The following is a 17,107-nucleotide window of genomic DNA, read 5'->3' as shown; positions in this document are numbered from 1 at the left end:
TATATATATATATATTCAACAAATATTAATGATACCCTTAATGTTAATGAAAATGGCGATACTGTAATTAGGACATCTCTAATTATTAAATTTGTAAAAGGACAAAAAAGAATATTTCTCATAAAGATCGTTCTAGCTGTAGTATCGAAACTCATATTTATCCAATGCAGTGATTAACATTTGGCAATGGGACCTAAATTTTCTAGAAGATATTATTAGAATATTGCTGCTATAAATTCTATATGTAACAGACAATATTCTAACAGATACAAAAAATAGCGATAAATTTTTGTTGTGACACCTAGAAATCTACCTATATCAGCAAGACATTTTTTCGAATGTATTGACTAAGCGAAACTCATTCGATTAATAAATCGCGTAATAAGGGTGTTTTATATTTTATAGTAGCAGCACACATACAATACAGGAGAAGTTAGGAGAATGTAAATTAATTAATCAAAGCGATTATTACTTATATCAATAAAAAATCCAATCTTGACTACATTTTCTTTCTTTATATTATTATCAAGAATGATTTTAAAAAGATAGGAGAAGAATAAATTAATTAATTCGATATTTAATACAGTGTACGCGTATATTTTTCATTCTTTATTCACACAATATTCTAAATTTACCGATGTATATAGATATAGATAGATTGAGATAAATATTTTGGTACAAATATTTTGATTTTCCGCGAACATGGTGAGCTTTAAATAAATAACAAAGCACATTCTTTCATTAATTTTCAATGTTCCGTATTGAGATTTAATTTTACTCGTATATTTTGACAAAGATATCGGTTGCAAAAATATATAATTTAGAAAACTGGTAAATGGTGAATGAAATGAGTCGATTTCAAGTTTTTCGAGGAATTTGTCATTAAAATGAAGGTCATTGGTTGTGAGGTATATAATACGTTTAAAATCACAAGCTATCCAATCAAAGTCGACAACTCGACGCGTCGATGTTTTTCAACGATAGATATTTTCTATTCTTATCTATATCTAATTAAAATTATACACATACAAACACACATACACGATTGAAAAGAAAAGGATGAAAGATCGGTTGGCAATCGGCTATTTATCCATGCTTGTCGGCTCCCTATTCATCCTTGGCCATTTTGTATTCGGCTTCTTTAACCTCTTGCTAAACCGTAACCAGAGGTTACGTTGCACTACGGTATTTCGTTCGCCTATACCCTGCGGCATTTTTCAACTCGTCGAAAGATTCTTGTCGAGAGATCCTTGGATGCTTCTCACCCACGTGTAGCGTGGCCGACTTTTATCCCATGTTTACGTCAATTGAGATCATTATAAGTAACATGGTTTTCAATTTTTTTGAAAAAAAGGCTCGAAGAATAACAAAGATATTGGTGAATACGTGTACTATGGATTTTACTTTTTTTTTTACACGAAGAATTCTGTTATATTAATTTTGACCATGTGCCATATTAGTTTACGCCTAATTATTTAAATTATATTTAGTTGGCTCGAATCTATATATATAGAAACTTTACTTTTTGAGAAGAATAAGAGACAAATACACACTAATGTATACTATAAAAAATATTACATAGTTACATGAGTAGAAAATTGTATAATAAATAATAGGAATGCTACATATAAGACTTAACAAGTTTGAAAAATATACCTTTGTATAAACATATTACTTGATAAAAATATTTATTGATCGGAAGTCAGCTGTATTTAAAATTTAAACTTTAAATATTATTTAATTTATATATTTTTGCAATGACATTATCAAATTTATTTTATAATTCCGCTGCCAGAATTGAATCATTGTGTTTCTTTCACACGCGAATACTCTGTAAGGATAGTTTATCGCTCTCAGACAGAGTCGCATAACAAGGATTATCGTGATACATCGCGCGGCTTCCTTCCGCTCACAATCAATGGCACAACTGTTGATTCTAGTGTCTATTCCATTGATTTACAAATTTCATTATCGCAAAACGTAAATATGTATAGGAAATCTGCGACGACGAACGATGCTTATTTCGCGAGGTAGAAACAATAAAGATATTTAAAGATCATTGCAACAAATACATATATATATATTTAATTCTTATTTTTCTTACACATATCATGTACTGTTATGCACATGTACAATTTACCAAACATTTTTATATTTTTAAAAACTGAAAATCGTTTAAAACAATGTCATGTCAACTCGTACTAGTGGCCTGATAAGATTTTGTGCCATTATAAAATTCTAAATCGATTTGATCTAATTTTTTACGAAAGACATAAAAGTCGTATATCTTTCATCTGAAGATCTGACATCCTAGCTTTTCCGGGCTTTGTTCCATAAAAAAATCACGGTTGTATTTCTCTCGAAAGGAGACCGGATGTTCGTCACGTAGGTCACCTGTTAATTGCATGTGTATTGAACTCTCTTTACGGTTTAATTACGATCCGTGACCTCGTCAAGCAGCGACATTCACAACCGAGTGTGCTGCTATAAATCATCGGATAAGTTTATTTAATTTAATGATGGAAATAAATTATTTCTTAGGAGTTTCCTCGAATTATATTAAATATAAATTAATCATCACGTAAGTTAATAGTGAATATTTATTATTTTATATTCTCATTATGGCAAATTATAATAATTATAAAGTTAAAGATCGATGCAAAATTCGATGATCTATAATAATAATTAATGATAATAAAACGCAATAATTAGTGATTACAGTTCGTCAATCAATGACTTTGAGACGAGGATCATTAAATATTATTAGAGTTATCGAAGACTCATATTTTTTTTTGCCTGACATTTTTTAGCATTTAAGTAAAAACATTTTTATAAATGACCAACTATTATCTTACGTTAGCGCTGAGCAAGCACGATCTTCATATCGCCTTTCTTCAACTTAGAATTAGTACATTCAATGGTAGTTATATCCAACGTTAACTGGCGCTAAATGGAGATAACCGTTCAAATTGTCACAGCGTGATTCCGTATTTTATTTGCTCGATGTCAAGATTGCATCGAATGTAAACATGGGATGATAATTAGACGGTCATATCTAGCATTGAAGTTGTCGTAATACAGTTTAAATGATCACTATGGAATTCCTTTTTTATCGCTAAAGCGGCACGATTGAGCACTAGGCACATTAACGATTAAATTAAGATAAATTGATGGCGCAATTTGATAGTACAATTGATAACATTCGTATTATATTCTTAATGCCCAGCACTACGCGTCTTAGATATATATAATACTTAGGATATATAATACAACTCATTGTACAAATAAGATTATTCAAATTGCGCAAGAGTAAGAAACACGAGAGGCATCACTATCTATTTATGAAAAAATTCGTACAGAATATTCCATATCAATGGAATGAATACTTTAGACCGTTTTAATCGCAAGTATGATTTTATATATAATTGTTGTGTTTAAATCATCTGTACATTAACATTATTGCATTATAAAATTCAAGTTAAATAAGTTGTACATTAAAATAGTTATCTGTTAAATCTGATATATTTTTAATTTTATTTTTGCTAAAGAAGAGTTCTTCCCAAATTGACGAAAGAAGATGTTTTCCAATTTTTCCCTCGTCTTTTATGTTGTAATGTTATAATTTTACGATAGTAATTGTGATGTCGCGAGATTGTTTCCGGTTGTTACTATTAATAGACGTGTATCCTGTCTCCGCGTCGGGATGCGTGGACAGTTCTTCGATCACGAAAGTCCGACAAAAGCAGGGCGGAGTGATATCGTGTGCGGTTCAACGAACGTGCGTGCGTGCGTCCGTTCGGTCCTAGATAAACGGGGGAATGCTAGACAAGAAGAGACGAGACGAGATCGGGCACTCCTCGCTATAGCGGATGTCGGTCACGCGGATTTGCATTACAATTCGTGTCCTTCTCTTTCTGGGGAGTTTGTCCAAAGTTCGTTTTCGCGTTGAATTTTTAAATTTATTAGCACTGAAAGGAGAAATAAACTAATATTAGAAAGATTGCGAAGTTTATACAGAATTTACTTCAAAAACAAGTTAGAAAGCTTACATATATAGATTAAAGCTTGCATAGATTAGAGCAATAGATGGTTGTTCGAAACAGATTAAATGGCTAACATTACGTCCCGCGCATATAGTTGAAGCACTAAATAAAATTTCTTTATTTGGGTATATATGCTTGTTTTACATATGTAGTTTTAAGCATTGAGAATTGTTTAAATAATGTATTATTAATTCTTAAAATATCTATTTTTAATAATTTAAGGCATAGTAATTTCTCGATCACGAAAAAAATTTGTTAAAGTTTAATAAAGTTAAAATTTTGTTGTATCTTTATTACGGTAAAAAAATATTATACTTAAAATAATGCAACGAGAAGAGAGAAGACAAGAATTACAAAATATACAATATGCCTCTATATTAATTACAATTGTATTACAACAGTAATAAAACGTTCGATAAAATTTATTTTAATTTGATATATTGAATAAATCTCACTTTTTAAAAAGAATTTTGATTCATAGTTTTACAACTTGTTGTTTACCTCGAAATTTTGATGTTAAACATTGAAAGGTTAAATCGTTAAATTATATAATCTTTCTGCTTTCAAAGGTTTATCGACGTCTTCATAACATTTACTTTCGAAAATGATTGACGTACGTTACTTGTTGAATCAGATGCGATCTTATATAAAGTAAATATCCGATTTTTAAAAAAATCTGGATTATACAAGATTAATTATACGTGTAGCTCTATTGGATATTATCCGCGACAGTAGCACACGTGATTTTATTATAAGTTACTCAGCATTTTCAAAACGAGTCGATCTGTTATTAATTAAACGACTGATCAAATACAATAATTACACACCTGCCAACATATCTGCACGTTATAGCATTAGCAAATTCTAAAAAAATATTTGAATGATCGCTGTATCGTATCAATGCTATTCTATAAAAATAAAAATGCAAGATCCCGCCGAAATATTCAGAATCTAAAAATTCAGAATTTGAATATACATTTCACGATTATCAGAATTTTCGTCAATTGTCTTAAAAGAAACTGAATTTTATCTAACATTGTATTATTTTTTGTTTCAGAGGGATAGTTTCGCTGTTTAGTACGTGAAAAACACAATTTCCACGATGCCGAAATCGGTATGTATCCTGATTAACATTTTGATGCATTTTATATTGATATTATAGTAGCAAATGCGTAATCTGAAATTATCGATATCGCTAATAATTTAAAAATTTTTAAGTACAATTAATATAAAAGATATTTGGTAAAAATAGTGTAGCATATCTAATCTGCCAAATCAGAATTAGTTTCTATCAAAAATATATTAGAAAGTAACTGAGAAAATGTTTATTGTTCTTAATAACTGGCAATATAATAATGATAATTAATTATAATTAATATTTTGCTGTGAAAAACGCGCTCAAAAAACACAAGTAGCAAACTGAAGATACTGATATGACAAAATAATGGATTATTGAAGAAAGAAAATTTCCCGAATATTTGTAGATGAATCCGAATGTACTTTCGAGTCGTGATTCGCAATCTATACACATTTGCGAAATAGTTGCGCGAATTTTACGATACCGGCATAAGAGACGTCACATTCACTGTTGCAATTATTTCAGCACGATAAGATAATATAGAATTCGTTTGCGCGAGTAACGATCACGAGTGGATGCTGCTTATGGACCACGCGAAATATTATCGGACCTTATTCGAAAAGAATCGGGATCGAAATCGGTTTTTCAGTTAGTTTAATTTTCGAGATTGTACGCGTGAAATGGATTTTCTGTTCAATTGTCCCTTCTCTTTAGTCGCGAGTAAACATATATCATTTTCGTTTTAGCAATAATCGAAATTGTAATTCAGTGAAATTAAATCGACTTTTGTCACTGAATATTTCGATTAATATTCGAACAAAACGGAAGATGTACATCTTTTTATTTGATGCAATAAAGCGATGAATAATATGTACGGAAAATGTGGTCTTTCTGGTTAAAGGTGTAACAGTTTTAAGACATCGCTTTTGGCGAACGCATTATATAAGATGATATCTTTTATCAACGGTAATGAACACTTGCGCTCAGAAATAAAACATCATACTATTATATAGACAGTGTACCTCGTTTGTCGTTTGCAGCTGAATTTTTTTTATGTAACCTCTATTTACAACGCCTACGTTTATTACATAAGTAATTATGTGTGAGCTCCTTATTTGTTTAACATAATAGTTTATTTATTCGGAATTAAGGAAGAAGCCATTTCATTTTTTTTATATTCTGTTACCATAATCAAATAAGGAATATTTTCATAAAGAAATATTATTATTATCATTCTTTCAGTAAATTCAGCTGTTTGTACGAACGTAGTGGAATGGATTTATTGTCTATTTATAGAAGAAATCAACAATTGTTTGGGTTTGACAAAATCGGCCGTACATTACGTAACATGAAATTGACTCACAGAGTTGAAACTATACTAGTAAAAAATATATAATTAATTTAAATGATTCCAGTATTTAAAAAATCGATCCAATATTGAAAATAGCTGAAAGAAATTGGGACTTTGATGTCTTTCTTTTATCTTTTGTTTGTATCAGTCATTTCAAGTTTCATATATCGGTGACGGCATAAGGAATGCCATATCGCGTATATGTTGCAACGTGAAAGGTATCGGCCTTTAACGCATCAGAGAGATCCACGTGTATCTTATACGCTCGTTGCATGATTGAAATCCTCGGATTCTGCATTTTCTTTTAAAGGGAAAAATTCCATTTATTCTCAAGAGAATTCCTTTTTTATGATACCGTTTCATGAGATTTGCGATATTAGATGACCGGAACAGAAGGCAGATGTTTCTTGTCAATTTAAATAGATAAATAGTTTTATAGATACATAGATAGATAGATAGATATATAGATATATACTTTGATTTCTCAATCGTAACGTTTGTCGCAAATAAGCTTATAAATAGCGCCGTAAAATGGAAGCTTATGATAGTTACATCATTGAAATATCCTTTCTCTCTCTCTCTCTCTCTCTAATCAAAGTCCAGTACAAATTACAAGTTTATAAAACAAAATTTTGGTCATTTTATATAAATTCGGTACGAATATCGTGCAAATTCCACGTACCCGCCTACGGTCTCACGATTTAACCAGCTTCGAGTTGTCGCGCGAAGATGAGTAAACTTCCTCAGGAAATCAGCGCAGGAAAAATTACGTAATCAATGTGCGCGCGCGCACGAGATTGCAACATCCCGCGCGTCCATCGGTTTCCGAAAACGTTAAACGCGGGGCCCCGGGCCCCGGGCCCCTGCCAGACCTGGGGTTCCTTCCTTCCGGTATCGCCGATCGCGATTGGTCGACTCGTCGTCGACAACCTTCCTCACGTGACCACGCTCGTGGAACGCGTCGCGCGTTCATTTTGAGCGGGGGAAACGTTGCTCGTCGCGTCTCTCCTTTGAACAGCGAGGAGGGGAACTGTCGGTTGCACTTGCGTTACGGCCTATTGTTCAGCTCGAGAGACCGGCTCCGAAGGCCGACCTCGCTCGTTCGTGCGATCCGTCGAATTTTATTTCATTGACGTTACCGAACGCCCCCGTTGTCATCGTTATCGTCGTGTCGTGTTTCGGATTTTCGAATTCGTGTGTTTACCGAATATCCTTTCCCGTTCTTATCGTTGATTTCTGCTGTTAACGTGTTTGACGAATCCCTTCGCAGACATGGTGGCCGGTGGCAAAATGGTAAGCCGACCATTATTGGTGCGATGAATTCAAATTTGTATCAAGAATAAACGCAAATGTGCTCTCTATAAATGTCGAAGAATATCTTACGATTCGCTTTCGAAATTTTATATATTTTAATTATTATATACGAAAGGTCTTATGTGAAAAGAATAAAAAAGTTATTTCAAAAGATAATATTACACAAAATTGTCTTTGTGAGAAATAAAAAGAAATACACATACAATACATTGTGCAAGGATGAGAGCTTCGAGTTTTTTTTACCGAGTGACGCGCTTAATTCCCATTATCTGACGACGTCGTTTTATTTGCATGTGCTGTGCCGCGAAGATGAACGTGAGGGTGACGACGATGGACGCGGAACTGGAGTTCGCGATCCAGGCGACGACCACCGGGAAGCAGCTGTTTGACCAGGTTGTGAAGACGATCGGGCTGCGCGAGGTGTGGTTCTTCGGTCTCCAGTACACTGACAATAAGGGTGACCTCACCTGGATCAAACTTTACAAAAAGGTAGGATATACTTGCATATTCGCGCACTCTTCTCGTACGCTTCGTCCTGCTTTTCTATTCATTCGTCGCCTTTTCTATATAATTAGGATTTAATTTTGTGGTTTACGATTTATCAATGCGATTTTTAATTAACAATGTGATTTACAAAAATGCTTAACTAGCCGGAGAATTTCCGAAAAAAAGTGCCCTCTCTTTTATAAAAACGGAATATATAATATAATATTAAAAACTATTATAAATTATTTTAATATACATAATATTAATATTAAAGATTATTTATTATTTATTATTTCAATTAGTTTATAATAAATAAAAGTAATTACCTATATTTTGTATTGCACGAATAATTTCTAGAGAGCATTATATAGCGGAGATTAAAACCGGTTACAAAGTCCTCGCTAGCTTCGTTAGCAGTTTGAGAGTGTTAGTTGTAAGCGAAATTCCACCGTGATCAATTTTCGGTGTGATGGCACTGAAAACTGAATCCTGTGGCGACGCTTATGTCATATTATGATCATTGCGTGATATGCGAGACCGACCCACCCGCGCGTATCGACGCGTATGGATACGTCGGGAATAAAAATGGAAATTGTCAAAAAATTCCACCGTGATCAATTTTCGGTGTGATGGCACTGAAAACTGAATCCTGTGGCGACGCTTATGTCATATTATGATCATTGCGTGATATGCGAGACCCACCCGCGCGTATCGACGCGTATGGATACGTCGGGAATGAATAAAAATGGAAATTGTCAAAATTATTAAGTCAGATAATATCTAATCTGATTCATCGTTATGTGCAAAGTAACGTGTTCTACTTCGTAAAACTATAGTCCTATGTTATAGAAGTATAATCCCGAGATGTAGCGACATATTGCTATAGATTAAGAATAGTTAAGTAGTTTCAAATATATGGTTATAAATATTAAAATGGAAAATTTTTAACAAATAATATAAATATACAATAAAACAATCTCTAAATACAAATATTTAAAGACGTATTTAAATAATTCAATTTAAATATATATTGTATTTAAATCGATGATTTTTCACGCTTGATTTTTTGTCAGCTTATATCAGGTTAAAAATTAAGTTTGGGGAAAAAGTTTAATTTTGAAATAAATGTATAAAAAGGAACATAAAGAAACTATATATATATATATTCCGATGAAAGTTTCGTAAAAGAAAAATTTTTTGAAAAAACACCTACTTGCGAATACTTTTGTAACGCGTTTCAGGAATGATTTAAAATTCATTATTTTACTGCGATCTTTCAAATTTATTTCCGGAAACAAATTTTAACGAATTTTGTGTGTGCTACGGTCGGTTTCAATTTATATATACACATATACCAGATTTTTGTCTCGCATATAACTTGCGTATCCTCGCGGTCGAGCGTGCATATCAGATTTACGCTTACGCGCACGTAAAGTATATGAAATTAATGCAAGAAGTAGCAAGTAATTGCTGACTTCCTAAAAAATTGCACGCAGTAAATATCCTGGCGATATTGTGTAGAGGACCTAAAGGTGGCCCGATAGTGGAATACGTTGCGCCGATTCACACGAAACCTGTTTTTAGGCAGTTGCAATGTGGCAGGCAGACAGGATTTTCTCAGATCATATTCCCATAATGTTCTTCATTTAAATATTGTTGTGCGTTTTACCGGGAGTCGATAACACTTTAAATGATTACGTTAATTTACTCATTGCATTTACTAATTTTTTTAATTTTTTAGTTTGTACTCATTTATTTACATTACCCCTTTTTTATTTCCTAATTTACTTATTTGATTATTTATTTTTTTTTTCTTCAACTTTTAAATCTCTTTTCTAATCGAATTTTTTTAATTGTGATACATCGTGCGCGTGTGATCGGAGCGAAATAGCTTTTTATTTAATCACTCACGCAGCAGCGATAAAGGAGTTTTTAGATCTTAGCTCGTTGACGGCCAATGCTTATGTCATCGGTTTTCAAGTGTAAGACACATGTTGGACGTTCTTATCCTTCTTTTTTATGATCATGATGTATGACAAATGCGGTTTTTCTGACGATTCTTATTTCTCGAAGAAAACGTCATGGATGTGCATAAACTTTCCCTGTCCCGAGAATCTCTGTTAAAGAATTGCAGATATTTCAACGAAATTTTTAAAGATTTTTATTCTATTACTAATTTTTAAAATTGCTAAATATGTTTCGAGAAAAATAGATTTCGGATAATTTTCTTTCTGTAAATTTAGGAAACAAGATTATCGGATTAATTTTTGTTTACATCTTATTTTTTCAATGTATTCGAAGTATCTTAATAATTTTTTTTTACAGTTTGATAAGAATTTTCTTTTATTTTACATGAATCTATACTTTTATATAAATCGCGTTTAAAGACGTTATTAAAATCGTCCGACAAGTGTTGCATTTACGAGCGACTTTCGAGAACTGCAACTTGTTCGAAAATGGGGACTCTCGATGCGTATCAGATTAAGTTCCAGAAACTTTCGAAGCGTACTTTCCTTACAAGATTTGCATCCGTAAATAACCGTTCCACGAAATCTGTTGCTTGATCGGCAATTCATCTTTATATCATATATTATATTCTCTTTATTTAGTATTTCATGAAAGATTTAACAAATGGGACAACATCGACATATTTCGATTTATTTTCACCTAATTTACTATAATAAATCTAGGAATTTGGTTTCTATCGTCTAAACAGAAGTTTATTGTGTGAACAGAAATGGAACTACTATAATTCTTATCTATATTTTTTTCCTTATACTACGTGTATACTACGAGTTTTAAATAATTTTGAAAATTATTATATCACTCAAAAAATTGACAGGATAATTATAGTCAAGAAACTTATAGTTATACATCAGTCTATAAAAATTGCACGTATTAAAGATTTTTCGGTAATTAATACAAAATTATAATTAATGACGTGTTGATTTTTTTTCAATTTTTTCAAATATTTTCTATAATTATATTTGTACATGTTTTTGTACAAGCACATCATGTTGTGAAAGAAATTCTTCTTGACATCATAATACATATCGCTGAATCGATCAGCATAATCGCCTTAAAAAAATAATATCATTGATGTTTGGTGAGTAACTGTGGATTATTCGACTTTTTTTTTATTTGTTTGCAAATTCAAATGACTTTAATTTTCGAGTCCGAGTATAATAATTATTTTTTAATTATTTATTAATTATTATTATTATTTGTTTGCAAATTTGAATGACTTTAATTTCCGAGTCCGAGTTATTCGCAGAGCAAAGCAGACACTTTATCGGCTTTCACCAACTGGTTAATGTCGAAGACGACGCGCCTTCACCTTGACACAGTCGCTACTTGTCGCCCGACTTGCCAGTCGTCTTTTTTTCAGCAGACCGATGATTTTTGCAGCAGGTCTCGGCGGAAACCTATCCTTTTCAGATTTCTTGTTCTGTATTAATCGCGAGCTTAGACTTTCAAACGCCTCCAAGAGGGAAATGGGGGAAAAACCTGACGTGACAGGTGCTCGCCAGGTGAAAATTGTCGCGGCTGGAATATAGGCAAGAACTTGTAGTCGGTACCAGCCACTGAAAACCAGCTGGTGTGGCAATAATCTCCGTTCAAGTAGTTTTATCTTAGCATTTCTAAGCAACCGCGTCTGTTTCACAGTTTATCCTCGCGTTTCTGTGTCTCAGTATACTTAAAATGTAAATAAAATTATAATTTTAATATCATTCAATTTTATGTGTGTGCAATAAAATTATGCCTGAATTTTTTTTAGTTATATAATAATTTTCAAAACACATTCGAAATTTTTTTTATATTTTTGTGGGTGCAATTAGTAGTTTTGCTCTATTTAGTAGCAGCGGAAATCAAACTTTTAGATTTATTATAGTAAATTACATGGAAATGAATCGGCCTAACAATATTGTTTCATTCTACTTTTTAAGTTTAAAATGAGTAAAGAATTAAACTATCTGAACCTCATGTTTCCTTGGAATTTATCAGGATTATAAATCACGTTAGATATTTACGCAACATCGCGTACGTTGAACTTTATAGTACACGTAGATACGCGTCGTTGGTAGCACACTTTCATGGGATAAATGAATATCAGAACTAGCTTCTCTCCAGCGCGACTGAATACCTGTTAGAGAACAAAGATGAGACAGAATATATAGGTTAACGTATTAACATACGAGGGAAATATCTGCAATCTACTACGGATCTATTTACTTTGGACTCGTACTTTTAACAAGAGAAACGCGGGCTTCCTTTAAGATATATATTTCTTTATGATTTTCTTTTATGAAACATTTTAGATATACGATCTTTCTTTCAAATTTTAAAATATGCATATTAAAATGGAATTCGAATCTTTGTAAAAATAAAAATCTTAAAAATTATTCTAATCTTAAGATTGTTTTGATTATTATTTACGTCGCAGTTACAAAAGAGATTTTTTCCGTTATTTTTTTTTCATGTTCAAGAATCTTTCAATCTGAGAACAAACTTATAAATTGTGAAGAGAAAATCAGCGTTTTGAAGGATTAAGAGACAAGTTTCTTATTTATAGAGAGTCTTACCGCATCTTCTGATGACTTTAGATAATCTGATTTGTGAAAGCATCAGTTAAGATTAGATAATGCAATCATGTTATCTATTATACAAATATAGCAGCGAATATTGTGAGCATAGTGCATTAATTAAAACTTGACTCATTGTTTTTAACATAATTTTCTATTGCACAACCATTGCAGTAGACTGATGTAGTAGTTTGCTCGATAATGATGATTATCCCGAATTAGCATTCCCGTAATGAATCATTTGGCGCCCTGTGCACGTTCCTTATATTTTTCTCTTAATGATGAGACGATTGCACGCAGCCGGAGAGCGCGATAGCAAGGGTGGTGAAGAAGGAGGTGAAAAAGAAAGTTCGAAAGCTGAGAGGCTACTCGGACTCGGATACGGACGACGACGAGTTCGACGATGGCCTGGTAAGAGTTCGAAAGGACATAAACTTTTCACGCGTTCCGAGAAAAGAACTCTGGCAGAGCGTCATAGAAAGATAACAGTTTTTAATGATCGATTATATGTAGGATGATTATTTTTGCACATGATGAGAATAGCGATGAGATAGCGATGTTCTATGTTCGAATAAAGTCTATTGAAATTGAGAACATTTAATAAAGAAATTTTTATAAGTATTATTTATTTATAAATATATTTTTGGAATTTTTCTTCCTTCTATCTTTTTAAAAAAATTGTATAATAAATAGATTAATCAAAAAGAATCTATAGATAAAAATCTATGAGTTATACTCCATATAGAAAATGTATTTTCCGGTTATTTCATCGCACGTTATTCTCATCTCGGAAAAAAGATAACATTCGCTGACGAGTCAATTGTTTCGCAAGAAAAAAGGCTTGTGAGACACAAAAAAAAAAAAAAAAAAAAAAAAGAAAAAAGAAAAAACTAGAACACTATGGTACGCGACGGTTCTGCAGAAGTAGAGCGCCTTATCACGTTGCGGTTGCGATAAAAGAGAGAAATGAGAAAGACGAACGCGAACGAGACCGCCCGCGTGTACATTGTCTGATACGCGTGTCGTTTATTAAACGATCCAATCGAGCGTGTTACGTCAGTTGTATGAAAATACCGCTCGATGAGTCACGCGATGAGAAGCCACTCGAGGAATTTCCCCGCGAGAAGGTACAGAAAGTTTCCTTATTAGAGTTGCTTATAACAAAAAGAAGAACGCCTTGACATTTTTATCAAATATGAATTGACTACGAATTGCTCACAGAATCCAAGATCGGAACTTTATATCGAAGAATTAGAATTTAAGCATTGCACATGGGAACATTCTCTTTACATTCTGTTTTTTTCTTTCTTGTTCCGAGATTGAATTGTATCTCTTTTCATTGTCCTAATATGTCGCGTGCGATGATCGTTGATTACTTCGGTCGCTTTTCTCTCAGGTGTTCCTATGATGCGTCACTTTCTCCCAATTAGAATTCATATTAACCCTTAAATAGAGGTCGACTCTCGCGCGAACCGCCAGTGTTTGTCGAGTGCGATACGCTTGTCGAGATTACATTGCGCGCATTCTTTTTTTGTCAAGGTTCAACAAACAAATTCTTTCATGTAATAGAATATCGCGGATTCTAGAAAATATTTTATTAAATTAAAAAGATATACATATATCAAGGGATATTTTTTATCATTTCCAGAATGAAACCTGCAGAGAGACAAAGAAAAGTACAAGGAATTGTTTAATATTCTTTAATTGGTAATTTTCTTTTACACGTGGATTTACCTATACTTGTGAAGCATAATTTCTTCAGAAAATAAATTTTCTGACAATTGCGCGAAAAATTAATTGTCCTTAGTTAATGATATCGATTTATAAAAAAATATCGAGAGATATTTAGATATAGCAGTATCGCTAAATATATTTTCATCACATATTTATTAATATACGATATAAAATGACAGCTTCATCAATACCTGTGGCACAGCCAAAATTTTGTAATTATGAGTAACTTATGAGGTAATGCTTCTAATCGCGCTTGGGTGTGTTTCAAAATTAACTACGCGATAAATTTATCGCTAATTGGATCATAATTCGTTGTAGCGACCGTGAAGCACGACGCATGTAAATGTTCCAAAGTACTTTTCAGACAGGGATTAACACTGGATTTTACTCCGCGGAGCGTAGAAAATTAAAGTTCGTCAATAAAAATTTTTTGTTGACAAAATATATTCGAATGTGACGGAGAAATAAATCAAGAGATTATTAGCATCACGCATGCAAATAAAAAATATTATTTCTCAAACGCACAGAATTGAAAGATACAATATCCTTATTATTTTTAATGATTTAAATCTTTAAAAAATAACATTAAATTATATATTAATTTAAATTTTTTGATAAAATGAATATACAAATAGAGCTCTTATTTTATAAAAAAATCAGAGTTAAAGGAAATGACGTTTGCCGTTTTCTTCTACTTCTCTCGTTTAAATCATACTCTAACAATATTTAATTTTATTGTCACGTAAGTATCACTGTCAGAAAGCGATCGTAATAAAGTGCGATAAAGGCGTCGTGTCAAACTCGTACCGAAGTAGACGATGGATCCGTCGTCTCAAGGACTCTCTGTACCGAGTCTTTCGACGGCTCTCTGGTCACGGGAATGCTTGATCACCGTGCTCCGTAACAGGTTATACGGCGAAAAAGACGACAACTCGCACAGGTGCACTTCTCGCGGACTGTAGACTGTTATATAACAGTTTGCATTACAGGATCTAGCGACCGATACGTTCATTTTCCGCGTGTCATTCCGACCCATTCTTCATGTCTCTCCTGCGGTATTCCTGTTATGTTATCGCGCATACTTGTAAGGCCACGTTGGGCTACGCATGCACATCCGTGATTGTATTGCGCTGACCGATGAGGACAAATTGATCTAAAAAAATTTGGAGGTTGTTCTTTTAATCTCAAACTGTCCTGTAATCTTGATTTAAGACGTTATATTATAATAATGTCACTAACGAAAATTAAATAATTTAAAAACTTGTGAAATTTTATAAGATCTCTTAAATCTATTGGATAATTTCTCACTTATAGAAGTTTGGGACAAAACTGGAAAAATAATATATTAAACTTTTATTAAACTCGACATGAAATATTTATTAACATTTATTAAACTTTAATGATATGTATATATAAATGATAAATGCGTTTCTTAATTAATTTCAATTAGGTCTTATTTCGATAGAGATTCAATTACAATTTTTATTAAGAACGAATAATATAACAATAAATTTTAAAGAATTTAATATTAAAAATATTAATATCGATAATTTTATAAGCATTAAATATGCATGCAATTGACACTTAAATTATAATTTGAAAATCTTTTTAGATATTATTCAATGACGTGACCTATGATTTTATTTATCGATGAGCATATGGGACTTACAAATTCGTAGCTCTCAGTTATTTTTGGTGTTGAGCAAATTTAGAAGACGTCATTCCATCAGAAACGACGAATATTATTCTCGAGACTGACGGCCTGAATAGTCTACTACTCTTTTGAATTTATGATGAATTCTTTTATGATATTTTTTTATGTGCAATGTAAATATATATGTATATTAATTGCAAGGACGAAACTTCTATCGCTCAAACGAAAAAAATTGAATCGTGATTTACATGTAGATGTGATTTACATTAAAATAACTACAGACTTACAGGCATTTAATTATAGACTTTGTCATCACAAAACTGGCAAAAATTAATTTCGAATCTGTCAAGCAAAATTTTACAATTTTTGTTAGAAAAAAATACGTTCATATATTTCTGCGAGACAGAACAGTGATACTTTCCTTAGTTATGCATGGGACGTTATGCTTAGAATTATTGGAATTACGTTGGATGTGTAAAACGACATTTTTTCTGCCGACTTGAGTTAAATTTCTTCTCGTGCCCGTGACGAGTCTTTAAAATTATTGTCATTATAAGCCACAATTTACTTGATTTACCATACCTCGAATATCGACACGATAATTTCAAGGACGTGTTCGTGGCCGAGATACGCGGGATGGTTTTATACACCGCAATACTTTAACTTTACCATATTTTTATTCTTTGAACGCATGCCAACCGCAATACTAACAACTGGAAGAGTGGACTTTCATTCTTGTCTAGGGTAAGTTGTGAATAATTTTTGAGCACAGAGCGTATTTAAGTTGTATTGCATGTTGTCCCGACGAAAAGTGATGCACGATTTTAGTGATACAAGCTCTCTCGCGAGTGCTGTTTTTTTTTT

General features: G+C 32.5%; 1 protein-coding gene across 2 annotated transcripts in view; it reads left to right on the top strand.

Annotated features, from left to right (window-relative positions):
- Positions 1–17,107, top strand: part of LOC115244023 (moesin/ezrin/radixin homolog 1) — a 28,840-nt gene that overhangs the window by 958 nt on the left and 10,775 nt on the right. Inside the window, exons 2-3 of one of the 2 annotated variants that reach the window (XM_029821375.1) lie at positions 5,101–5,157; positions 8,096–8,275. In XM_029821375.1, the coding sequence (XP_029677235.1) occupies positions 5,146–5,157; positions 8,096–8,275 (192 nt within the window). In that variant the 5' untranslated portion in view covers positions 5,101–5,145. Of the gene's footprint in view, positions 1–5,100; positions 5,158–7,538; positions 7,766–8,095; positions 8,276–17,107 lie in introns of those variants that run through there. The other variant, XM_029821374.1, reaches the window with a different exon arrangement.

Source organism: Formica exsecta, unplaced genomic scaffold, assembly GCF_003651465.1.
Source record: "Formica exsecta isolate Colony F162 unplaced genomic scaffold, ASM365146v1 scaffold79, whole genome shotgun sequence".
Taxonomy (NCBI): Eukaryota; Metazoa; Arthropoda; class Insecta; order Hymenoptera; family Formicidae; genus Formica; species Formica exsecta.
The sequence above is the reverse complement of the archived record's forward strand: the minus strand, read 5'-3'. Positions and strand labels throughout refer to the sequence as shown.